Genomic DNA, 25,554 nt, shown 5'->3' on the forward strand with positions numbered 1-25,554 from the left:
AGTTATGGGATTGTACATAATGTACATCCCACGGAAGTGTGGAGGCCGAGGCTTCCTAAACGCCAAGGATCTCCACAACCGCGAGGTGTACAATCTCAGGAACTATTTCCTTAACAACGAGTGTGGGATGCATCGTGATGTGGTGGCAGTAGATAGGAACCTCACGCCGCTTTCCTTGGCAAACGAGAACTGGCGCAAACCTGTGGTACTAAGTACTGCGGATCGCAAGGCGGCATGGGAGAGTAAGGTGCTACACGGGCGGTTCTACAAGGCCCTCACGGGACCCGATGTGGACCTGCTCGCGTCGGTGAACTGGTTACGATTCGGGGACCTCTTCGGAGAAACCGAGGGTTTTGCCTGTGCAATTGCAGACGAAGTGATGATGACGAACAACTATCGGAAATATATCCTGAAGGACGGTACGGTCGACATTTGTCGGGCATGCCGCCGTCCCGGAGAGTCACTCAGGCATATCATTTCCGGCTGTTCTCATCTTGCTAACGGCGAGTATTTGCACAGACATAATCTCGTAGCCAGGATTATTCACCAGCAACTTGCTCTTTTATATGGCCTTGTGGACCGCGAAGTACCGTATTACAAGTACTCACCTGCGCCTGTTCTCGAGAATGGTCGTGCCACGCTCTATTGGGATCGATCTATCATCACTGACAGGACTATTGTAGCCAATAAGCCTGATATTGTGATAATAGATCGATCGCAACGTCGGGCCGTGCTCGTTGACATCACCATCCCCCATGATGAGAATCTCGTGAAGGCCGAGAAGGACAAGTCCAGTAAATACCTAGACTTGGCTCACGAGATAACCGCCATGTGGGATGTTGATTCGACGATCATTGTCCCGATAGTCGTTTCAGTGAACGGTTTGATAGCGAAGAGTCTCGACCAACATCTCGAGAAACTCTCGCTAGGTGGTTGGATCAAGGGACAGATGCAGAAGGCGGTGATCTTGGACACGGCGCGGATAGTACGCCGGTTCCTCTCTCTGCGGCCCTGACCACCGGTAGCTTGGGCCTTGCCCCGCTGCTGGCGGCACCCTAGGTTAGGTTTTTTATAATGTGTTTATATGTATTTTTTATCCTTTTGTAAGTGTTTTTATATATTACTTTTATATTCATATTATAAAAACCCTAGCCTAAGAAAAATGATGAATAAAGGAATAATAATTTATACTGTGTTTCTTTAGAGACTAACGAAAAAAGAAAAAAAAATTAAAATCTAGTAGTTTTTTTTGTATACGTCTTTTCCTTAGGTATATCTTTTTATGTCCTCTCTCTCTCTCTGTTTAATTTTTTATTGGGATCCCTTTGGCATGGTATAGGCCTCCTCCAATTTCTTCCACTTGTCTCTGTTGTGTGCCACTTTAAGCCAGTTGTTTCCTGCTACTGTTTTTATTTCGTCCTCCCAGCACTGCTGAGCTCGTCCCACGCTTCGTTTTCCATAAAGAAAACTTCCTTATGGAAAACTATAATTACGAGTACATAGTAAAACCCACCATAAACGTTGTTACTTGTTGACCCAAAAGTTTTTATTGTGCAACAGTTTCTTACATGCTTTCCTTCCTTGTGGGGAAGAATACTGTAGATTTTTCAAAGAGTCTTCGTTTACCGTTTGATGAATCAATGCAAAATGAGTATAATGAGTGCATGATAAATAAGAATGCAATCGCCAAAATAACCCGCAGTTGCGCTGGGGTTGCCCTTCCCTTTCCCGCCCTGCGGTAAACCTAGAAGAATAAGATTTTTACAGTAGAAACATATGGTCCTACTTTTCGTTTACAACGTTTTACTTTTGACATACGCACGGAAATAGGACTTTCCGTGCGTATGTCAAAAGTAAAACGTTGTACGATACACGTTCGAATAGGTAATTCGCAACTCGTGTCGATTTAAAACACTCCCTTCGGTCATTTTAATTTATCGGCACTCGTTTCGAATTTCCTCCTTTCCGCACTTGTATAATAAATAAATAAATAAATAAATAAATAAATATTATAGGACATTCTTACACAGATTGACTAAGTCCCACAGTAAGCTCAAGAAGGCTTGTGTTGTGGGTACTCAGACAACGATATATATAATATACAAATACTTAAATACATAGAAAACACCCATGACTCAGGAACAAATATCTGTATCATCATACAAATTAATGCCCTTACTGGGATTCGAACCCAGGACCATCGGCTTCGCAGGCAGGGTCACTACCCACTAGGCCAGACCGGTCGTCAATAATAAATAACTATTCATTTTCTCCGTGCGAAAAACGTAAAATTTTTGCCCCCCTGTTCTAAACGAAGTTGCCGGTTTCCCACTCTGTCGAGGAGAAAAAAAGTATTACACAACTGATAAGTCAGTACAACTCGGCCAGTTAATACAAAAAAAAATCGGCGCTCCAAATTCTATTTCTTTAAATCGGCGGGTACATATACTCATTACGAGTAGGAGGGTTAAACAACAACTTTGTCCCCTTGTAAAACAAAATAAATGTTATTTTAAGATTTAGTGGCAAACAATCGCACCGACCGCCAGCTTGTAAGTGCTCACCGTAGTCCATGGAAGCATTTAATCCAATTGTAGGCATATACGTCGCCAATACTTTAGGTAAATGTATTTTTTGATATGTCAACGGAAACTGGTTTTTATTATACTCTGTATGTATCTTTAGGTCCATAAACAAATAATTTGTACATTTTCGGGTAGTTATAACATTGATTAACCAACCAAATACCGCCTGAAATATCTGTCATTGAACGACCTGACTTTAACCTACATTATTTGATCATGTAATGTTTCTACCTTCAAATGGCTTAAGAAGCCATTTGAAGGTAGATTTTGTTTACTCTTTTTTAAATTGGTACCTAAAGATACAGACTAAAGGTATGTTATTAATTTTGTTCGTCAGCTTCGAGCCATGGTATAATAATATACTCCGCCTGGTACTCTCTTCCCGTCTTTTCGTGGTCACGTGACTGACACAAGCCTACGTCATCATGCGACAGCGCTATATGATAATATGCGATAGCGCTATATATAGCGGCCATGTTATTGTGACGTAGGCTTGTGTCACTCTGGGAAGAGAAGACCATGTTTTATTAGACTATGCTTCGAGCCAATCGATTTGTGTCACAGAACGTTGCTATCTCACTATGTCACTAATGTTGTTTACGTTAAAAATAGAAATCACGTTATCTGCCTCTCTATTACTCTTACATAAATCCAATAGAGAGGCAAATAACAAAATTTCAATTTTAGCGGTAGACCCTCGGCTATATAATAATTGATCTGCAGTACAAAACAAATCAAACCAACGTAACACTCGCGACAACTCAAATATACGAATAGGTACCTAATGTTAATATGTGGTTTTTATTATATACTTACTTACACCTAAAAGTAATTAAACGGCTTGGGATATCAAAATTACGTTTTAATAAAACATAGATTGCACGATAATAAACGTCGACCAGTCTGGCCTAGTGGGTAGTGACCCTGCCTGTGAAGCCGATGGTCCTGGGTTCGAATCCAAGTAAGGGCATTTATTTGTGTGTTGACACAGATATTTGTACCTGAGTCATGGTTGTTTTCTATGTATTTATGTACATATTTATATATTATATACCGGGTGTGGCCTATCATACGAGCAAAAAATTTAACTGTAGGCTGTACTCCTCATACTGACCAACATTTGCTCAGCAACTTTTAAAAATAACTTGTGGTTTTAATTTTTAATACACTTTAAAGTTTATTCTGATACGCAATGTATTGCGAATTTTGTTATGTTTAAGGCTTGACAAGCACCGTCAATCACAATGATATGGCGTGGCGATGACGTCCATTGAAGATAATATTTATTTTGTTTAAAAAATAGGGAGTCTAAATACTTCATATTTTTTAAAAGTTGTTGAACAAAAGTGTCGCCGTTTGAGGAGTACAATCTATGTTTTAATAATTATTTGCTCGTGTTACAGGCCACACCCGGTATAGGTACATAACTTATCTTAAGGAGCTCAAATTAAGCTCAAATATACTTACTATGCTCTTTGGGATCAGCCTGTTAGTAACTAACTGTTGTTCAGAGCTGTAAAATTTTGCGTTAAACTGACAGGCTGATAGAGTCAGACCACAAGAAAGTCTGCAGCGGATTTGATAGCCCACGCAGTGCAAGTATTATTTTAAACGCCAAACTTCTATGAAATTATGATTATGAATAACACTGGCACTGCGAGGACTATCAAAATCGCTGCAGACTTTTCGTGGCTTAACTCTATCGTCCGGCGAACTGGTAGTAGCTCTATGAAAATAAGTAAAGGGGCCCACTGATTAGAGTTAGACCAAGAAAAGTCTGCAGTGATTTTGATAGCCCACGCAGTGCTAGTGTTATTTTAAACGTCAAACCAAAACGTGAAATTTTGACGTAGGTATAAATAGCACGTGCACTGCGTGGCTATCAAAATCGCTGCAGACTTTTCTTGGTCTAACTCTACACAACAAAAAGCACTACAATACATTACTCTTTGGTCTACAGAAATAGGTTAGGTATACTTTCGGCTTGACATTTGACTTGCATTTCATTTGCATTTGACATTATCTTTAACAGGAATTCTTGCAATTATATTTCTGCAAAAATAATAATGTTCGCAACTTAAACAAATAGAGTGGAAGTTTCCTGAACGCCCAAATTCGGATAGTTTATATTTTTGCTGAAACAAGTTACTTTAAAGGCTCGTACCACTCTGTCCAGACAGCATGTAAGTATTTTAGATTTAGTTTTTGAGTTTTGTAGATTAGTTATTTAATTATGTTTCGTTTCTAGGTATGTATTATATTATATTTAGTTTATATTTTTAAATAAATCACAAAGTAGGTAGTTGTTATAAATTAATATTGCGTAAGTATTTTCCGAATTTTAATTTACTTTCAAATGATAACTTCAGTAAGATTTACAAAAATATCGTACCTAGGTACCTACTTTACAAAAACTATTTTTTCAGCATTCCTACACATATTCTTCATATCCGTTTAAGCCGTGAATCAACATGCACCGAAAATTATTAAGTACCTATGTTATATTCCTTTTTAATGTTTTTAGTTATAAATTTAATACGTAGTTTAAAATTCTTTCATAGTTACTGTAAGGCCCACTTGCACCATTTCAATAACCCGGGGTTAACCAATTAAACCTGACGTTACCATGGTCACCAGTACAATTTGACACTAGGTTAACGGTTTAACCGCTTAATCCCGGGTTAGTGGAATGGTGCTAGTGGGCCTAATAAGTTTATATTTATATTTTGTATGTTTCGATGGCAATTTCAGGATACGGCCTGGTCTTCACTAAGCCTAAGCTACTACTAAGGCGAGAATATATAATTATATGCTTCGTAGTAACATTTACAATACTTGCCTTCCGAATGCTTCCCAACACACACAACCATCACAACTATCGCAGGTATAAGGTTTTCTTTTTAATTACAGAATTTTGTAGCTCTCATAGAAGTGTTTTCACTGTAGCGTTTTCATTTTGTAGCGAGATGACAATAGTACATAAATTATGATACAAGTTCGAAAAGTAGGAAATTCGCAATTAGTGGCGAGTGGCGACTGGCGATAAATTGAAACACGACCGAAGGGAGTGTTTGAAATCGACACGAGTTGCGAATTACCTTTTCGCACGTGCATTGTACAACGTTTTACAGTACACATGTCCCTTAAAATTTTTGACTTAGGCACGTATTGTCCTCAATCCCGCCCTGGGGCGGTAAAGTAGCATTATAATGTACTGTAAATATTATTGTGATATGTTTAGATGTTGGTTTAAGGCACAAAACAAAGAAGCGCGGCGCGCTCATTCTTTCTTCCGTGGTTTAAGGTGACGTAGACCCAAGCTGCTTTGTGGTATTTTCGAGTCAATATTGTGATCGAAATGATTTATATAAACTTGATATAAAATTAAATCTAAACTGGGTACCACAAATTGTCGTTGATCCACCTTGCCTTAAGATTCAAATATGCACTTTTAATGTAAAATAATAAATGTTAACGCAGGCAACAGATGCTACGAGCTCGGCCGTTATGCGAATTATTACCTCCGAATTTAGGTAAGCCCGAATTAACGTTATTTAATATACACCGTGTTTTTATTGAATCCCGTTAACTTCGGGGTATGGTTAAGTACGTTTAAGAGAACTAAATGGCATACTTAACTTTCAAAAAAAATTTTTTTTAAAAAACAATTAAGTTTAAAAAGTAATTAAATGTAGCATATAGCGTTGTTGTAACACGGGCATTACATTTAACTCAACCAAACAATTGAAATCTGTGACATATCAATGACATTTCGAACATCGATCGACCGAGATTGTACATAAGTTTAGTAGCAAATGTATGAACTCATTCTAAACACTAATCAATATGTAAACCGGCCCTAAGGCAAGTGTACATGCTTGTAGAGGCCTTATAGGAAAAAAATAAATTATTGATTATCTCCGAAAAGGAGTTAATTAGAATATCGGTGTCTTTGAGAAAGTTACTTGATTTAAGCTCATCAGGAATGCACCCTTGAAATTAACGGAAATAAAAAAAAACACGGTGTACATCTTCCTCCATTGATGTAAAATATCTCAGGACGGGCCTTATGGACACTAAAAATGCTACTACGAGTAGTTCAGCTGTGTCACTCACGAATTCGAGCCAATCGTGTAGTCTAAAGGCTCCTCTTCACGTTGGGCCAACGCCAACGCCAACGAGGGACGCATTTATGCGTTAGAGGGAGCAAGTGATATTGCTATCTCATTCTACCGCACAGCTGCGTGCTGCGTCCCTCGTTGGCGTTGGCGTTGGCCCAACGTGAAGAGGAGCCTTAACGCAATTAGTTGCGACCAGTCGCGCGCGTGATGCGAACTCATCAACCTATAGCCCCCTCCAGACTTGCGCGTGAATCGCGGGCGAAGCCGCGAACGCGAGTGTGGAGTCGATTTCGCTGTCTGCGAAAATCGACTCCACACTCGCATTCGCGGATTCGCCCGCGATTCACGCGCATAGTCTGGAGGGGGCTTATCGCGTTGTAGCGATGTCACACTGCTGTACTGGTCCCATTCATGCCCCATTATTATTGCCCGTAAGGTTAGGCTAAAGTAACTTGAAATGTAGTTTAAATTCACTATTTAAGATTAAACTTTACTTTAACCATTGCTCGTAACACGATTCTTAAGTACCAATTTTTTACACGAGATATTTAACAGGTATAAAAATAAAACGTTTTGAACATAGTTAAGATTTTTGGCAAACTTGAACCCTTTTGCACAATCGATATCTCAGCAACTTGAAGTCGTATAGGGATGTGAGGGTCAACACAAAAGACATAGTTGACACTAACACATATATTGACAAAGTTTGTAATTTGGACAAACTTCACTTAAACCCTTTTACACCGGAGGCACAGAGGTGACGAGTTTACGTAGGTAATGTTACGTAGGTTGATGAACGTAGATACCGTAAACTCGGGATACTGTGACCCAATTATTGGAGGGTAGTTAAAACCATGAAAAACTCATTTAAAAGCGCCTAATAAAAAATCAAAAACGTCAAATATTAGATAAAACCAACCTCAAGGCATATTTCCATAATTATAGTACAATAATATAACCTGGACCGAGTAAATCTCAATGGCCAAAGTTACCCTCTAGGGCCAAAGTAACCCGACTTTACGGTACCAGCTGTCAGTTTTCCTAATTTTTCAGGTCCCATCTCAATAAATAGGTCATATATAGACTTGGAAGAATTGGACTCGCGTGCATTTCCAGAGGTAAAGTGGGGCGGGCATTTCTCGCCCCACGATTGCACCGCCGTGCATAAAGTTGCCATTATAGTGCCTTTCAGGTATGAAAACTACAATTTTCTTTTTATTACGACCTCCGTAGCAATCCTGGCTAGAAAGCTGAAAATCCGGGCTTCAAATAAACATTGAACTACAAAATTACTAACGCATAGAACCGGCACAGAGAACCAGTATTTTGTAGAGATGCACCGGATATCCGGTTACTATCCGGTATCCGGCCATTATTTTACTATCCAGCCGGATACCGAATAGTGACCAACTATCGAACACGGTCATAATCGTAATTGTTTATTATTTTAAAACAATTTAATCATTCCACTGACTTGCACGCGCACTCATTTCGAACCTAGAAATGAGTCCGCGCAGTAGACGTTTACTAGTAAACATGTCAAACCTGCAGAATGCGCGCCTGAAAAATCGAAATGTAGGTATAAGTAGTTGTAGTTCCGCTGGCCGAATATTCGGCGGCCGGATACAGGATTTTCGGCCGAAGGTCAGGTCGAATATCCGGTATCCGGCCAAACAACTATTCGTTGCATCTCGAGTATTTTGCGCCATGAGTTGCTGCCGTTTTGGCATCAAACCACAGAAGTGGAGCGTGATCCTCGCGACCTACGAGTATAAACGCGTAACATGAATTTTCAGCGAGTACGATGTTTTCGTCGTGTGGTACAGGTTGTAATTGCGACAATTTCATTATTTGGTATGTCGTCTCTATTAGTTGAGTTTGCTCAGAGCATAAAAAGGTCAACCACGGCGTTGCATGAACAAGAGATTTCCTTTGGCAGGAATGGTCCTTAGGACCTCTTCCCTCTTCTTCTTCTTCTTCTTCTTTTGGTTCTTTTAGTAATCTCTTGTTCATGCAACGCCGTATGTTAGCCCTAGCACCATCCGCTATATAGTAATTATAACTCAGTGGTTTCAAAACTATGCGACTAATGAGTGTGATGAACCTGAATATTTGGTAATCCAGGTACTTAGATACCTACTTGTACTTACAGCTTAGTTCGTTTTTAAGATCACTATTATTGTAGGAATGTGTTAGTCTATAAGGCCCATTTTCTATTTATTTTGATTTGATTTAGTTGTCTTTTTATTTATTAATGTATTTATTTTAGAGATCGCAAGCAGCATTTGCCGATATTTCTAAACCACATGCATCGGTTCTTAATGAAACAAAAACTAGAATATGGTATATTTATTATCGAGCAAGTAAGGTAAGACGTGTTTATAACCAAGGCTCGGAACCGGTTTTTTTTTTAAATCCCAAAATAGCCCAATATTTTTAATTATTTTATGGTCTTTACGTGGGACTGACTCATGTATTTACGTAACAACTTTGTATTATTAGATTGTCCCATTAAAAATGAAATAATAAACCAAAGAACCAAAAAGAACGTAATAATACCGGTATTTTTTGTATGAAGAAAAAACCGGTTCCGAGCCTTGTTTATAACGGCCCGATTCTAACTTTAAGATACGTCAATAAATAGATCTAGAAACGATATGGATTAGATATGTCAAGTGCCAAATGTGACGTTTCTTTAAAAAAATACGTCCTTTTGACACTGACACGTCTAATCCATATCGTTTCTAGATCTATTAATTGACGTATCTTAAAGTTCGAATCCGGCAGTAACTGACTTGTATCTTACGCAGCTTTTATTGACGTATATCTAAAGACGCGGCTTACGGGCACTAAAATGGTACTAGTTCAGCGGTGTTACTCACGAATTCGAGCCAATCGTACAGTGTAACGCAACTAGTTGCGACCAATCGCGCACGTGATGCGAATTCATCAACCAATGGCATTGTAGCGGCGGCGGTGTCACACCGCTGTACAAAGGGCCTACCGCGAACCACGTTCGACGTGTTGCCTCCCTTTCACACTTACGTACGAATTTAAAAGTGCGACTGAGAGGACGAACGTGGTTTGCAGTAGGCCCTCTGGCCCCATTCATAGCCCATTCTTACTGCCCGTAAGGCCAGTCCTGAGATATACGTCGATGTTAATAATATGTTTGTTCGGGGCAAATCTTGCAAGATAAATTAGACCCACTTCCCAATTCGATTGAGCTGGAACTTCACATGTAAGTTGGGTGACAATGCAATATTATGGTACCATCGAGCTGATCTGATGATGTACACAGGAGGCCATAGAAACTCTGTGATAAAACAACGTAGCCTAAATAAGAGTGGGCTTATTAGAATTGGCTCGATGAGTATTAGTTGCCTAATTGAAAGAAAAGAACAGTCAGCCTGAAGCACGGATGCGCGCGAACCCCCTAGACCCTCTTCGAACTATATAGACTGTGCCGATACCTAGGTACAATTATGTTAGTCGCTTAACTTCAAACTCGGGTAAATCCATCTGTCAGATTATGCTAAGTTGGTATTAAGAAAAGGTAATAGGGTAGATATTTGCTGAAAGGGTCGTATAGGTTTACCCGACTTTGAAGTTAAGCGACACATTTGTCACTCATGCAATTAAAGTTACGTTTATTCCATTCGAATCCTGAGAATCGACCTGAGGGCCTACCGTTCCACGTTCGACGTGTCGCCTCCTTGTTCCACTTTGTAAATTCGTACGTAAGTGTGACAGGGAGACAATACCTACTTTCTCGCTGATTTCATAGGTCTGACTACTTCAATCGTGGTAAGCTCCTGAACGTAGGTTTCCTGGAGAGTCAGAACGTGAGCCATTGGCACTGCTTCATATTCCACGATATCGACTTGCTGCCTATGGACCAGAGGAACATCTACTCCTGCCCGCTCGAGAAGCACCCAAGACACCACGCTGCTGCTGTCGACAGACTACATTTCAAGTAAATACATGGAATGATAGAAATAAAAGCAGACGCTTTGGAAAGCTATATGGCAGTGTATGAATTAATGAATAAATAATTTTAAAAAAATAACTTTATTTAGCATAATGTAGCTTACAACTGTTTACAAGTAATAAATGATACAAGGTGAACTTACATACATACATACATATAAAAACGCCTATTTCCTACATATATACATACACATTTAAGTTTTTGCGTCAATTCTCACTTATTCATTACATACACTCTCATCCTGCTCTCATCTCACTCATTCGTATATATGTGACGTTCCACGGAAAAAGGAAAAAGGTACCTTATGGCGGCCGGTGCTTACGTCGCAAAGCGCCGCAATAATATTGGAGCGGCGTTAATAAGCGTAAGCGCGTAATAGCGTAAGCGCCAACCCCCATAAGGTACCTTTACCCGTAGGACGTCACATATACCTACAAACGAGTGAAGAATGAATTTTTCCATGACATTGACAATCACAATCACAACCATCTCTAGCAAACTTTGTCCAAGTTGATCAAGGCCCCTACCATTATTGTTCTATTTGACGGCGCAGCAACTAGTATCATTTCTCTCTCCTCGCTCTTTTAAAATGCCATTTTTATAATGTAATAAAATAATTCAATTATTGCGGACCACCTATTTTAATAGGTATTTATGTATTTTAATTAAATATCTGAACTTTCCCTTGGTTCTCTCCTGGGGCGTGACTACAAAATTGTGATCTGATAACCACAATAAAGAAAAAAAGCGTTTTTGTTCATTTTAGGTATAGTTAAACCTTTGAAGTAAAATTAAAATTGCAAGAAATGTCGGTAGTTTATCGATATGACTTTATCGACATGGCTACAGCAAAGTGGGTCACTTTGTTAATCGTACACTAAACAAAAAGTGGTCCCACTGACAGCTCGCTTGGAAGGGATCTGTATATATTCTTATATCTATGAAGTTGATGTTGCCAACGGTGTTTTTATTTTTTGCGGTTTACTTGTAAGGGGTCATCCATTAATTACATCACACGTTTAGGGGGAGGGAGGGGGTCAAGAAAATGTGACATATTGTGACAAGGGGGAGGGGGGAGTCACAAACTTTGTGACGTCACTTTTAACTTCATCAGTAACCGAAAATTTATTTAAATTATTTTATTCGCTATACAGTTAAATAACAAGTTTTTGAAACGATAACCGTTTTTATTATATAGTTTAATTTTATTTCTTAATCAGTGTTGGGTTATAAAATTACTAATATTTCTTTTGTCAAAAATATTTTGATAAAATATTAAATAAATAATTGCCGATTTCGTTGAAGAAATGTGACGTCACACCAGGGGGGAGGGGTTTGCCAAAAGTGACCAAGTGTGAGGGGGGAGGGGTCAAAAAACCTAGAAATTCGTGTGACGTAATTAATGGACGACCCCTAATGATGAATGAATAGCACAGAATAAATACTACTACCTTACAGAATGGACACTTCCTACACCGAAGTTTGGCAGTTTGCGTTTATATTCCTTTCTAATATATGGCGATCTCTTTCGGCTATTTAGGGTTGTCAAAAAACAAGTCATTATTTTTTATTTGTGATCGTGCACGTAAAATCAATCAAGTGGTACCAACCCTAATAATTGCTCGAAGCAATGCTGAGCCGAGCGGGGCCGAGTTTGTCCGAAGTCAGGAGTGTCTCCCCACTGCTTATAGTAAGTGTTCATTGCAGGCTTTCTTCTGACACGAAGTTCGACGGAGTAACGGCCATGACACTGCAGCAGTTCAACTACGTCAATGGTTTCAGCAACACATTCTGGGCCATGGGCAGCGAAAACGACGACATGATCTTAAGGTGGGCCCGTACTTTCTGCATTGGGTTATTAACAGAGATGTAAAAAATACTTTTTAAAATGTATTTAAATACAAAATACAAATACTTCCTTGATAATACTATTTCAAATGCAAAATACAAAATAGTTTTTGAATTTGTATTTAAATACAAAATACGAAATAGGTATTTTCAAAATACTTTTTAAAAATACAAAATACTTTGCGATAAAAGGTACTCTGAGTAGTGAATACTTACCTAGTCTGAATTATAAAGTATTACTCGGAATTTCCGAGTTGAAGAGAGTCTTCTCTTTATTCTTTGAAATCAATCCTCTATCTAAAGTGCAAATTTCTAGTTGTTTGCTCATATTAACCGGTAGGATGTGGGTATGGATGATGGTTTTTAATGGCCAACTTTTAAAGCATTAATTTGTAATGTTTTACAGCTAGTATAATGCCTCTCGTTAGTGTGATGAAAACGTCTCGTTTGTGTTTCACCAGGGCAGAAAAGTTTGTTCTCCTCTCGTGCCTTGAAACCCTCGCAACACTCAAGATTCCACTTTTTTAACCACTCGCTACGCTTGTGGTCATGTGCGACGTTACTAAACAGTTCCATGTTAAAAGAATGAGAGAGTTGCCAGGATTGTAACATCAGAAGAGATTGTAACTCCTACCTAGTACCTACATTACCTACCTACTATAAAGTATTTTGTATTTTGAAAATAGAAAATAGGTCCCAAAAACTATTTCAAATAAAATACAAAATAGTTTTCTTCAAAAGGTATTTAAATACAAAATACAAAATAGGTATTTTGCATTTTGTATTTGCATTTTAAATACAAGTATTTCAAATAAGTCACATCTCTGGTTATTAAGATGCTTACCAAGATTCCACAATCCTCCATCAGGCACTGGTCCCACCGCGAGCTAGTAAGCTATGAGCTATCGGCTATAAACACGAACAAAAGATAAGCACTCCCGTGTAAATAAAAGAGACACTCGCCCAGCGGTGAGCTATAAATATCGCCGTGTCTCTTTTATTTACACGGGAGTGCTTATCTTTTGTTCGTGTTTATAGCCGATAGCTCATAGCTTACTAGCTCGCGGTGGGACCAGTGCCCAAGTACCGTCTTTACAATAAGGGCACACGGGGCCCGTGCCCAGGGCCCCAATCTTCAGGGGGGCTGAAGGACAGACAGTAACAGTATATTTGATTACCCATAGTAAATAGAGGATCATAATAGAAAAACGATAGTTTACGCTTTCTTTCAGTCTTTCTTTACTTTCTAATAAGGTTCCAAATTCTTATGTGCCCCAGGGCCCTAGCATAGTTTAAGAAGGCCCTGTCCTCCATCCTTCCTTCCTTGCCGTATCCGGCAGTGGCGACTCCATCAACAATTCTTACCGGATTATGAAATGCCCTAATTTGGCTCGCAAAACCAAACTTTGTCTGGAAGATGCGGTCACACGATGCGCAAGGGAGTTGTCCAGTGTCGAGTCGGGTGTATGTGTAGGAGGGCTCACGTCGCGTCTTACGGATATGACGCTTAGCATCTACGTCTTCCAGATGCCAGACGGCAGACCTGGTGGAGGGTGTTATGATCGCCTTTAGGGGACAGATTCCACAATACTATGAGACGCACTTGTACAATACGTATTTAGAAGGTATCCTAGTGGGCCACCACCACTTACCGCCCCTCACCATCGCCATTGTAAAGCAGCGTCCTGTGAGTTGTCGAATCTAGATAACTGGTTCATAGCAGTCAGGGATTTTAAATATTAAGTAACTATTTTTTATTACAGAATATATTCCAAGGGTTACACCATATCAAGATACAACATAACTATCGCTCGATATGCTTCGTTGTACCACAAGGCAAAACCAGCAAACAAGAACCAACGGCAAGTATTGTAGTATTAATATCAATACTTAACTATCAATCTGCGGATTTTGTTGATCAATATCTCGTACTCTTTCATCATTGCTACTTACGACCATGAAAGTTTACCTACCTACCTACCTACCTACCTACCTGCCTACCTTTGGCTACCTAGTGAGGCTTTTTATTCTGGTAAACTAACCAACCAAAAAATATTGGAAGATAACTAATCAGCTGAATATAACTAATAACAGACATAGTTCACTCCAAATAATTTTTATTTAAAACTTTTAAACAGGTACAAATGGTTCTCTGTTATGATGGAAGCTAAGAATACTCTAAAGCACGAGGGCCTGTCCACTCTAAACTACTCCGTGGAGAGTGTCGTCCCCCACCGCCTCTATACACACATCAAGACATACATCGGCCAGTCGCCCACCTACCCTCAGCTCTTGAAGATAATAAAGAAATATAAAGAAGCGGACAAAATGAGCAAGAATGAAGAAATAATGGACGCTCTGAAAAAGGAGCTCATCTCTATATTATAATTTCGACATTTCAATTAAAAGTGTACATTTCTTTGATTTTCAATCGAAAAAAAACCATTTGCTTTTGATTGCTAAAACTATTTTGATCGCTGCCTTTTCGACGAAATTATCAAAGTTGTTCGTTGTTCGAAAAAAACGGAATTAGCCGTATTGACTTTATACTTTTTTGGAAAAACTGACAACTTTTGGGTTATTTCTACATGTGATGTGATGACGTGATTTTATCACGAGGACTATCGACTTAAAAAGAAAAGTGTTCGAAACAAACTTACAATTTATAAGACGCATTTTCCCATCGATTTACCACCAAAACCATCATCGAAGATGGTATGGACCACCAAAAAACTGACACCCATGTATGAAAAACTGGGGATACCAGCCTACCTACCTACATATGTATTTTACTTTTTCACCTCAGCAGCTCGAACAAGGGTACTTTGCTTCTTAAAAACAGTGAGCAACATGCGATTTTGCTCACGGAGTGAGTCAAAATGACATTCAAGTGACCTTTATAGTCAAATGTCATTTCAACATGCGGGGTCTAATACAAGTCCCTCTAGGTATGTTCTCACTGCTTAGGGTGAAAATTTTTGTGTACTACACGAGATCAAAGTTATTTACATCTCGTGCGCTTTTGAATCCCTTACTACGCTCAAGATTCTAAAATCTATTATAGAATCTTTCGCTTGCACGGGACTCAAAATAAGCACTCGAAGAAATATCAAACTTTGATCTCTTGTTGTACAAATAACTATTGTCGTGATTCTGAGTTGAAATAGCCAAAAAGCAAAAGTAGCAGTTTTCCGAAAAATGTCAATGGCATCTGAAAATTTAAATCATTGAGCGTTTTTTTTTATAAATAAAATAAAATTCTTTGTGCAAGATATTTGCAGGTAGCTTCAAATCAGATGTCTTAGATGACTGTGCCGTGATGATAAGTGAAATTATTGGATACGTGTATCCGTAATAAAAGAGCAGCCGTTTTCGTTTTATTAATTTTATTTCATTAAAATTGTCCAGGATTTAAAGAAAATTGGAAAACAAAATGTAGGTGCTCATTAGCAATAACAACAATTTTCACAAAAAATATAGGAATCTAATATTAGCCAGTTACCTATACCTCTGAAAACCCGACTAATCGTTAAGGAAGTACAGTTAGTCAACCAAAAACACACAATGAGAAAATCAGTGTCGTGCAGACCAAGAAAATATGGCACTGCTAGCTCGCGTCATTTGTAAACTACCTATTTACAAAAATATCGCTGCCGTGCATTTCGTGAAGTATACTGTTTTAAAGTGCGCGTGCGTTTCGCGAAAGGCGAGCTAGAGGGGTTAGGCTACCTTTCCACTAAGGCTGAGATGAAAGGAATCAACCAATAGCAGGTACAACTAAATCTAAATCCAGCGGAGCGGAGAAGAGATGTGGATTACAACCACTGCTACTGGTTGATTCATCTCCGCTCATCTCCACTTCAATGGAAAGGCAGTTTTATGGACATTAATGACTGAACAGTTAAACGAGCGTTGTTCATTGAGACTACAATGTTAGGAAACTTGCTTGCAATATTACCGTACACGGCGAGAAGTTGATAACTCGAATATTTTATTGAAGAAATTTGAACCTTAAAGAAAACTACATAAAGTTCAAGTCTCTTCAATTTTTCGCCAGTTATCAACTTCTTCCCGCCGTGTACTTCTTAATTTAAGTGCCTTCACCACGATGGCTTGACGATGAAGACGGCCCGTCCAGCGACAGACGAGAGCTGCCGCAGCGGGCCTGCGATCGTGGGGCTCTCGCGCCACGCGGTGCGGCGCAGGTACCAAGATGGCGCCGCGCACACCAGCGTAAGGCCCAGGATGTCTTCCGGCAGATTATATAGATGCTCGGGTCTGTTGGTTAAACAAGTGACATGCTGAGATTACAAAGTTATATTAGGTACTTTTATCTATTGATTCATAAAAGAAATGTTCTAACAGTAACAGTAGACATTAACCCCCTTATTCATAAACGTTTACTAAAGTTGACAAGCCGATAATAATCGTTTGTCTCTTTCCATCATACCAATACGTCGGAAGGGGACAAACGATTATTATCGGCTTGTTAACTTTAGTAAACGTTTATGAATAATAAGAAAATGTCTTATTAGGTAGGCGGCAAAATAGTCTTCGCGACCTGCCAAAGGTTGCCATATTTTTAACCCTACGTCCAATTTAAGATTGAAAAAAGGCCAATATACCCGTAAGATCGACCAGGGTAAATGCCAATATGGGGTATTGCGTCTATTTGAGTTCTTTTTTTAATCAACGTGAATTAGGAAAGCTCCCGCAATAGTGAATAAAGCCTAAGCTACTTGGAAACAAAACATAGTGTTCCGACCAATCGTATTCGAGAAATAACCAAATAGGCGCAATATCCCCAGTTGCGATTCCCGTAGACCTTACAAGTTGGAAAGGCACCCAAAGACGAACAATAACTCTTAGTTTAAGCACACTTTATGAAGACTAAGACGTCTGCCAGGGTAGAGAAATAAAGGGAGCGTACATGAACAGTAGACGACAGCACAGAAGCTCCCTATTCATTGGCTCGATCATTGTCATTTCTCCATACAAACGTACTCGACTGTTTCCTCCGTAGGTTTTGAAGCTAGAGCAGTGATTTTTTCAACACAGATTAATATTGTCAATATCTGTGTCGGACTGATAGCTTTTTTGATATTTTTGTTTTTTAAGGCGCTAGAGCTCTTCAAAAATGGCCAAAATGGCCTTATTGACTATGCCGCAATGAGAGGCGTGGTATTCAAAACTGATATCAATTAGCCAAAAAAGCAAAACGGTCCGACACAAATAATTTTATAGTCATTTAGATTTCTAAATTTGGTTACGATTAACCAATCGTTACACTTAACCAAGTTTTGGAGGAGGAAATAGTCGAGTACGAAACCTCGATTTTTGAGATTTTTACACAGGATTTTTCGCCTTGTCCTTATCGCACTAGTTTTAGGAGCCGCTTCCGTTAGCGAAACGGGTATATTTACCTAAAATATTTAAATCTCAGCTCCTGTTTCGTCTTAAGTCAAGTTTTCATTTCTTGATTCAAGCCGCTAGAGGTCTACTCTACGAAATAGAGGCAGCGTGATAGTAGGGGGCAGAACCTGCTCAGAAGCGTGAATTGTTTTCGCTTCCGATTCAGGTCACGAGATGGCAAACCCTCATGGTCTCTAATGGGAATATAGGCAGTATTACTGCAATGTTCTGCCGCCAGAGTGCAGAACTAAGCTAGCTAGTAAACCATAGAGTAACATAAACATGCCTTAAACTGTTTTTGACAAATAAAAATAAATAAATATTATAGGGATATTTTTACACAGAGTCCCACATTAAGCTCAGGCAACAACAAGTTTTCACAGACAATAAAATATGACATTGATGCATTAGGACGGTTTGTTAACAAGGGCCTACTGGGAAACGCAAATAAGTACCTAAATTTAGTTATCTGCCTCTTTTTCGCTCGAATATGCAAGAGTGATTGGGAGGTTAGATAACGTAATTTCGATGTTCTTGTTTCGCGGTAGACCCCCAGATTGTGAAGGATAGTGGTAGTGGCGCCCCCTACGCGTAGTTTTGCGTAATATCCCTGGTTCTACTTACTTTTGTACTTCCCTCTTAATATCTTTCTCCTTAATTTGCCTTGCCTTACGAGTAGGCGTTGTCGCTCTGAACCTGTAATATTTCGGCATGTTTTAATTTTAAATTTGGCAAAAAAACATTCACTTAAGCTATGATATTCAAATAAAATATTTATGATGTGTCATAGCAGAAGCGATTTCATAATACCAAAATGACATCCAAAGAGAAAGTGTTGACGTCTATTAAACTTTTTTTTTATTTGCGATAACTTATCCAAAGAGTACAATAAGTTACCTATAATACCATAGGTAGTCTCTTGGACAGTCCATAAGATGGTAACTTCCCGACAGGAGACCCCTGACGGAACAGACCAAGGCCTATTGATTTCCTTGGAATGACGTGACCCTTCATAATTGTACATGTGTGCTCCGTTTCTAGAGCTGTATTGCCAGTAATTACCATAAAAATATTTTACTACAGCAACATTGCTAGAACTGGCTTTGTCTATACGATTTCTAGGAACAAATCCAATTATTTTATCAAATATATTTTGATTTGTATTTTATGAAGTAGTCAAAGTCATATGTAAATTATTATTTATTTTTTGAAATATGTAAATTATTATCTATTTCAGTATGTCTTTGTCTATGTTCATAAAATCTATGAAGGGTAGACGTGCCTCTACCCTCCTTGATAAAATTTAAAAAAAAATCTTTGTCAATAGGCCTCTTTGATAGGCCTTGATTTGAGTCTGGCCGGTAAGAACATAGACAAGACAAAAGTCTGTAATGTCAATGCTGTCATTTAAGTCATTTAACGCCAAAAATATAAAATTTTCATATATAACGATTTATTCACTTGAAATATATTTATTTACCTATTAATTTAAAAAAAAAAACTATTCATACGTACGAGCAACATATCTAAATGCGTCTTCGCACAGACTTAGTTAAATTTAAACCGTTGTCGCTCTTCCTTCCTTGCTGTATTATGTATCCGGCAATGGCGACTTCATCAACAATTCTTATCCGGATTATGAAAAGCCCTAATGTGTGTGTGGAAACCGTTGTAGTAAACCAGAAACAGCGATAATTTCAAGGTAAGAAATATATCAATCTTTAAATAAAAATGAGCGTACTAATTACCAGATTCAAATATAATAATTTAATCTTACTATCCCCGTAAGTCCCGCGGACGCTATATCGCGTCCGAAATTATAATCTAAATTCATCATAGATGTAAAACCTCTCATTGTTTACGAGTAAGCTGGTAAATTTAGACCTTAGGAATTAGCGACGTTAGTAATTAGGAAGTTAGATTATATTGTTTAATTTGTGACCATTTTGTTTTAGAAAGTGAATCATGGCTTGAGCGTGAGATAATAATATAATCCGGGCCCGTCATATGATTTCTTGGAAAAAGCTCAAAGGGCACGTATCTGCTGCATATACAGACTAGTTTTCCGGTGACCAAGAACGCTGCGTGGAGCTGTGGAGCAGAAATGTCCGATAACCGGATAGATGTAATAACAACTTGTAACCATTTGCCATATCAATGTATGTATTCATATGTATTGCTCCTAACATATATACACTAATCCTAATAGGAATGAAAATATTTATATCTTAATAATACGTAACTTTTTGTAACCTTTTATATTTGACGAATTTTTAAATATAGTACCTAATCATTATCTTATAATGTATTTCTTTATTTATTTGTGATATGCTAATTTAAGAGCCCAACAACGTGCACACTAGCACCACTGCTAAAATAAATAATCGTGATTATTTAAGTTAAATTTAAATTTTACAGGTATTTAAAAAAGTGGCCGCTACTGACTGTATTGTGTATTTAAGTACCTTTTGAATACATCAAACTAGTTTTTATGTTGCTGGATTCGTCAATCTATGAGCTCAAAACAAAAACGGCCGCTTTAGTTTTGAACGGGTAGGTTGACGAATCCAGTAACATAAAAATTAGTTTAATGTATTCAGCAGTGGCGCTAGTGTGCACGTTGATGGGCTCTTAAAAACCTGACCCCAACAAAAAATAAAATAATACAAAAAGAAATCCCTCTCCGGGATTCGAACCCAGGACCATTAGCTTCCTGAACTGGATTACTGCCAATACCCGCTAGGGGCGCTAGGCTAAACGGGTTGTCAATTCTAATTACAATGGTATCCTATCGAGCGCTAGTAGTATAAACGAACTTTTGAAGGGGACATTTTTTTGTATGGAGTTATCGTTCTTCTCCTAGTGAGTATTATATTCTTTGGAACAGACGCGCTAACACGGGACACAACTCTGAAGCTATGGAGTGTAGAAGTAATCTCTACCTTCCATATCTGAAGCACTCGGTCCGCATTTTTTTTTTATATAATACCCCATCATACCAACCAGTTATAGGAAGACCATACCATAATATGGTTTGTCAAAGGACTGTCTCATTTCAATCATAGACATATGGAGTGTAGAAGTACCTCTACCTTCCATACATAGACAGAAAGCCTTCAGAAAGCAGTCCCATGAGTGAATTATTCGGGCACTTTCCGAACATAGTTTCTTTGACAAATAAGCAGCAGCAAGTCATTAATGACCAAATTGATGACAGGTTTTGATGTGGCACTAACATTGATTATTCTTTTTTGATTATTTATTTTAATGATATTCTTTTGGGGGCTTAGGTAAATGGGATGATAACTTCATTCCTCCTTCATTCATATTTCATACAGCACCATGCCTCCTATCGGTCGAATTCTGGTATTACTGTGTCTCGCTGCCAGTATTATGAACACATTCTATGGCTTTGTCAATATCTTATATGATGCTGCTCAATCCGACGAGGTCAATGATAACGAATTCACCATGACAGTTTCTCCGGAAACATATAAATCAACTGAATACGTGAACAACACCGACTGGACTTTCGTTAACTCAATTGGTATGTAACACTACTACTTCTAGCAGGGAAAGTACCACCGCAACATCTAGCACTTATTTACAGAATGCTTCCGATATAGATTCTTCAGTTGAAGGTATGTACGACATTCAAACGATGACAGTGACCCATAAAATAACCATTACTTAGCTGTACGTATTCCTTCTTCGTGAACGGCATAATTTCAACCTCGGATTATTGGCGCTCTCACTGCGTTCGAGCGCCAAACTACCTCGGGAGTACACTCGTATCGTCGTATAACACTACAGTGTTATAAGTATTATACCTCATTACATATCTGCATACTTATATACTCTTTGTGTACCCTCTATGTGCTACTAATCTATGATGCTAGTATATAACACTTGTATTGGCCCATATATAGCAGTTGCAATAAACGTCCTAAAGGTAACGAGTCGTTTCAATTACCTACTTCCCACATCGCATGGCGACCTGGCCAGGGTCCCTTTCAACCCTTGGTTAACAATATACGAGTACTATCAGCGTCTTCGAAAAATCCATTGCCTGAGCGTCTGCGGCGCGGCAGCAATTCCTAATCACACTTTGCAAGAAAATTCAATATCATAGTAAGAAATAAATACTCCCTCTGCCAAGGAAGTAATCGTACGTTCGTCGTATAAAGACAAACTAGACATAAAGAACAATAAAAGCGCCAAACAGGACTATTACAATGATCTAACGAGATTTAATTCAACATAAATCATATCATAACGTACATTCTAAATTTCAGATTCAATATATTATGATTGTGAGTATTCAGACATAGACCTAGATGTGGTGGCGAAAAGATATCCCGAGGTGCGTAAGGGCGGTTGGTACGTCCCGCCCAATGTTACCACGTTGCACAAAGTTGTTATCATAGTGCCATACAGGTTTGTACCATTCTTAAGGCCATTCCTCATTTAAAGGGGCCCATAGATTACCAGTTCGCCGGACGATATCAGCCTGTCAGTTGTTCGGAGCTGTCAAATTTTGTGTTTAACTGACAGGCCGATATCGTCCGGCAGACTGGTAATCAGTGGGCCCCTTTAAACGCAAAAGGTGACAGTTCCCAACAACTGACATACTAAATATCGTCCGGCGAACTGGTAATCTACGGGCCCCTTTAGTGCGTGAAATGAATGAATGGCGTTTCGGTTTCGCTTCGCGCGTGTCAGAAGAGACTACATACATATAGATACTTATAGTTGTTCAGTATTAATTAAGTTGTGGTCTCTTAATATTTCATTCGTGTATTTTGCAGGGATCGCCAAAAGCATCTGGCGATATTCATAAAGTACATGCATTCGTTTCTACAGAAGCAACAAATAGAATATGTAATTTTTGTTATCGAACAAGCAGGTACGTATCAGTCATTGTCCATCAGTCACCAATTCATAGTAACGCCAACCGAAAGGCAAGTACCTAAACCCCTGCTGATGATTTCTCTGAATCAATATATTATCATCACCAGGAACGCGTCCCTTTAACCGCGGCCAGCTCTTGAACGTAGGATTCTTGGAGAGTCAGAAGATGGGCAGCTGGGACTGCTTCGTCTTCCACGACGTGGACTTGCTGCCGTTGGACGGACGGAATCTGTATCAGTGCGACAAGCAGCCTCGACACTTGGCTGCTGCCATGGATACGTTCGGTTTCGAGTGAAGTGATAATTATTATTTGCTTACCTATCGTTGCTGTGGCGACCGAATCAGCTTTCCGTATTACTAAATATCAAAACATCTACACGCAGAATCTAAATTTCCAGTGGAGTTTAAACTCCACTACTACACTACACATCAAGACCAAAAAGAGTACCTATTCAACGGTAGCATAAAATTTGCTAAAGAACATCGAACCGACCGGTAATGACAAAAGCCAAAGTTGACTACGTCAGCTATTTAAGAGCTCATGAATGATGTTCGAACTGACCAATATTCTGTGGCCGCAATCGAAACTAGATCGGAGGACGATGCATTTTTTGATATAGGAGGCAAACAAGCAGACGAATAGCCTGATGATAAGCGATTGTCGTCGCCCATGGGGGTGTCCAACACCATGGGAGGTTGTAAGTACGTTGCCGAACTTTAAGATGCTTTTCTTGAAGGTTTGAAGGTCGTATCGTATCGGTACTGAAATACAGTAGACTTGAGTAGACGACAGTTCATTCCACAGTGAAGTTTACCTGTGTGAGGCAGGACGCTTCTGGAGGAACTCATAGTTGAGGACTACCAAGCATCTAAGTGGTGAATATGGAAATATTGTCGCGTAATATTGTAGAGCGAAGGTGGAAAGAAACGGTAGGAATTAATCAGAATATCAGTAGCGGATTTGCAATATTCGCCCTAGGCGTTGTGGTAACTACTAGTCGCTCCTTTCTCCGCACCCATCATATATACGAGTAGACTGCCGACTCGCTGTCGCCCCTTAATGCCGCATGCCGCCCTAAGCACGGGTCTGGGGTTTAGGGAAAATCCGCCACTGCAGAATATTCGTTGAAGTACGCCCCGCCATAGTTTCCTTTCAATCAGTTTCATTATTAAATGTGCCTACTTACTATTCTGTATCTGTTGCCGCCTGCCGGTGCATCATATTTGGCACAATAACCACCAATTTTGATCTCTCTTTCAGGCTACCATATAATAAGTTCTTTGGCGGTGTGACAGCTATGACTTTGGAGCAGTTTCAGAAAGTCAACGGGTTCTCCAACCGATACTGGGGCTGGGGCGGCGAGGACGACGATATGTTTCACAGGTCAATACATATACATTTAAACATACATACATATATACATACATATTCAGCTGTAGGTATTCGAACAATGAGATACGTCAAATACTAGATACCTATTGAAACGATATGGATTGCATATTATGTCAGTGTCAAACAAGTGTCAAAAGTGACGTTTTTGTTTGAAGGAACGTCAATTTTGACACTTGTGTGCCACTGACATATCTAATCCATATCGTTTCCAGATCTATTAAATTGACTTATTTTAAAGTTAAAATCGGGCCGATTGTTTATCCTGGTCCTACCCAAGCTTTTTTAAGCAACTTTAGGATTATGCACAATTATGGCATGACTTTCTTATAGTTTACATTCATACCTTAGGTACGATCTATATCTTCTAATTCTCATTCTTACAGGTTATGGGTGATGGGTTACCGTATCACACGTTACAATATATCCGTAGCGCGGTATATTATGCTCGGACACTCGAAAGCACTGCGCAACCCAAGAAGGTTAGATGACAAACGTTTTGGCCCACCCCTTATAGTCTGGCCAACACAACTTGTCAGTCCAGAGACCAGTGTAAAATGTCATATTACAAGGGCGTTATATGATCGTATTAATCTCCTGAAACTATAAATGTAAATGTACATATTCGTGCAACCTAATTTGAACCTTTCATGAAGTCATGAACCAAATAAACTTTCATACCTATCTTTTGTTTCATTGCTTTTTAAAACAAACGAAATTCGTTCTAATTTACTTACAGAATAAGGTTCAAATTAAAAAAATTTAAAACTTTATATGGTGGGTCTTAGGAGGTTAAGCGAGTCCTACTCATTGACTTCGTAAAGACAGGCCCGTAAGGCCCGACTTATACAGTATGTGTCTGACCATGGGGCTTTAATTCCAGAGCTTGATTTTACTCGCTAAACTGAGCTACTTTTACTATGGGACGACCCCTAAAATCGGGTATAATTTTTGGCTTTTCCATAGAAAACGTCGACATCTGATCAGCCAAAATGTATGAAAAAGTAAAAAAAAAATCAGGATTTAGGGGTTGGTGCCATAATAAAAGTAGCTCAGTTTAACGAGTAGAATCGAGCCCTGGATTTAAAGCCCGATGGTCAGTAACACCCTGTATAAGTCAATGGTTCTACTGCGTTTGTTTATGTTTCCAGAACGAATATCTTACGAGGAACGAAAAAACTAGTCAAGATAGACGGAATATCGTCACCGGAATACGTGGTTATTAAGAGAAACTTTCACCAGCTGTACACGCACGTAATTGCGGACATCGACCAGTACCGATACCGTCACCTATTG

At 39.0% G+C, this 25,554-nt stretch overlaps 3 protein-coding genes across 3 annotated transcripts in view; 2 read left to right on the top strand and 1 right to left on the bottom strand.

Moving 5' to 3' along the window:
- The first annotated feature begins 19 nt into the window (after positions 1-19).
- Positions 20-25,554, top strand: part of LOC134672869 (uncharacterized) — a 267,272-nt gene continuing 241,737 nt past the window's right edge. The window contains exon 1 of the mRNA XM_063530818.1: positions 20-1,064. Coding sequence (XP_063386888.1) covers positions 20-1,015 — 996 coding nt within the window. The 3' untranslated portion in view covers positions 1,016-1,064. The remainder of the gene's footprint in view (positions 1,065-25,554) is intronic.
- LOC134672870 (beta-1,4-N-acetylgalactosaminyltransferase bre-4-like) overlaps positions 6,073-25,554 on the top strand; it is a 29,813-nt gene continuing 10,331 nt past the window's right edge. Inside the window, exons 1-4 of the mRNA XM_063530819.1 lie at positions 6,073-6,118; positions 7,760-7,898; positions 8,976-9,074; positions 10,494-10,682. Coding sequence (XP_063386889.1) covers positions 6,073-6,118; positions 7,760-7,898; positions 8,976-9,074; positions 10,494-10,682 — 473 coding nt within the window. The remainder of the gene's footprint in view (positions 6,119-7,759; positions 7,899-8,975; positions 9,075-10,493; positions 10,683-25,554) is intronic.
- LOC134672691 (uncharacterized) lies at positions 16,646-18,784 on the bottom strand. The gene is made up of 3 exons (XM_063530643.1): positions 18,582-18,784; positions 17,111-17,133; positions 16,646-16,794 (listed from the first exon to the last, which is right to left on the bottom strand). The coding sequence occupies exons 1-3, from the start codon at positions 18,668-18,670 to the stop codon at positions 16,646-16,648; spliced, it is 261 nt and encodes an 86-aa protein (XP_063386713.1). The 5' UTR covers positions 18,671-18,784.

The sequence above is a fragment of the Cydia fagiglandana genome, chromosome 17 (assembly GCF_963556715.1).
Source record: "Cydia fagiglandana chromosome 17, ilCydFagi1.1, whole genome shotgun sequence".
Taxonomy (NCBI): domain Eukaryota; kingdom Metazoa; phylum Arthropoda; class Insecta; order Lepidoptera; family Tortricidae; genus Cydia; species Cydia fagiglandana.

What these genes read in the sequence shown, in the direction of transcription:
- LOC134672691 (XM_063530643.1), bottom strand. Translation starts at nt 18,670, where the DNA reads ATGCCGAAATATTACAGGTTCAGAGCGACAACGCCTACTCGTAAGGCA. An exon ending in ATTAAGAGGGAAGTACAAAA is followed by an intron (nt 17,134 to 18,581) that starts GTAAGTAGAACC and finishes AATTGGACGTAG; the next exon opens with GGTTAAAAATATGGCAACCT. An exon ending in TAAAAATATGGCAACCTTTG is followed by an intron (nt 16,795 to 17,110) that starts GCAGGTCGCGAA and finishes ATCTGCCGGAAG; the next exon opens with ACATCCTGGGCCTTACGCTG.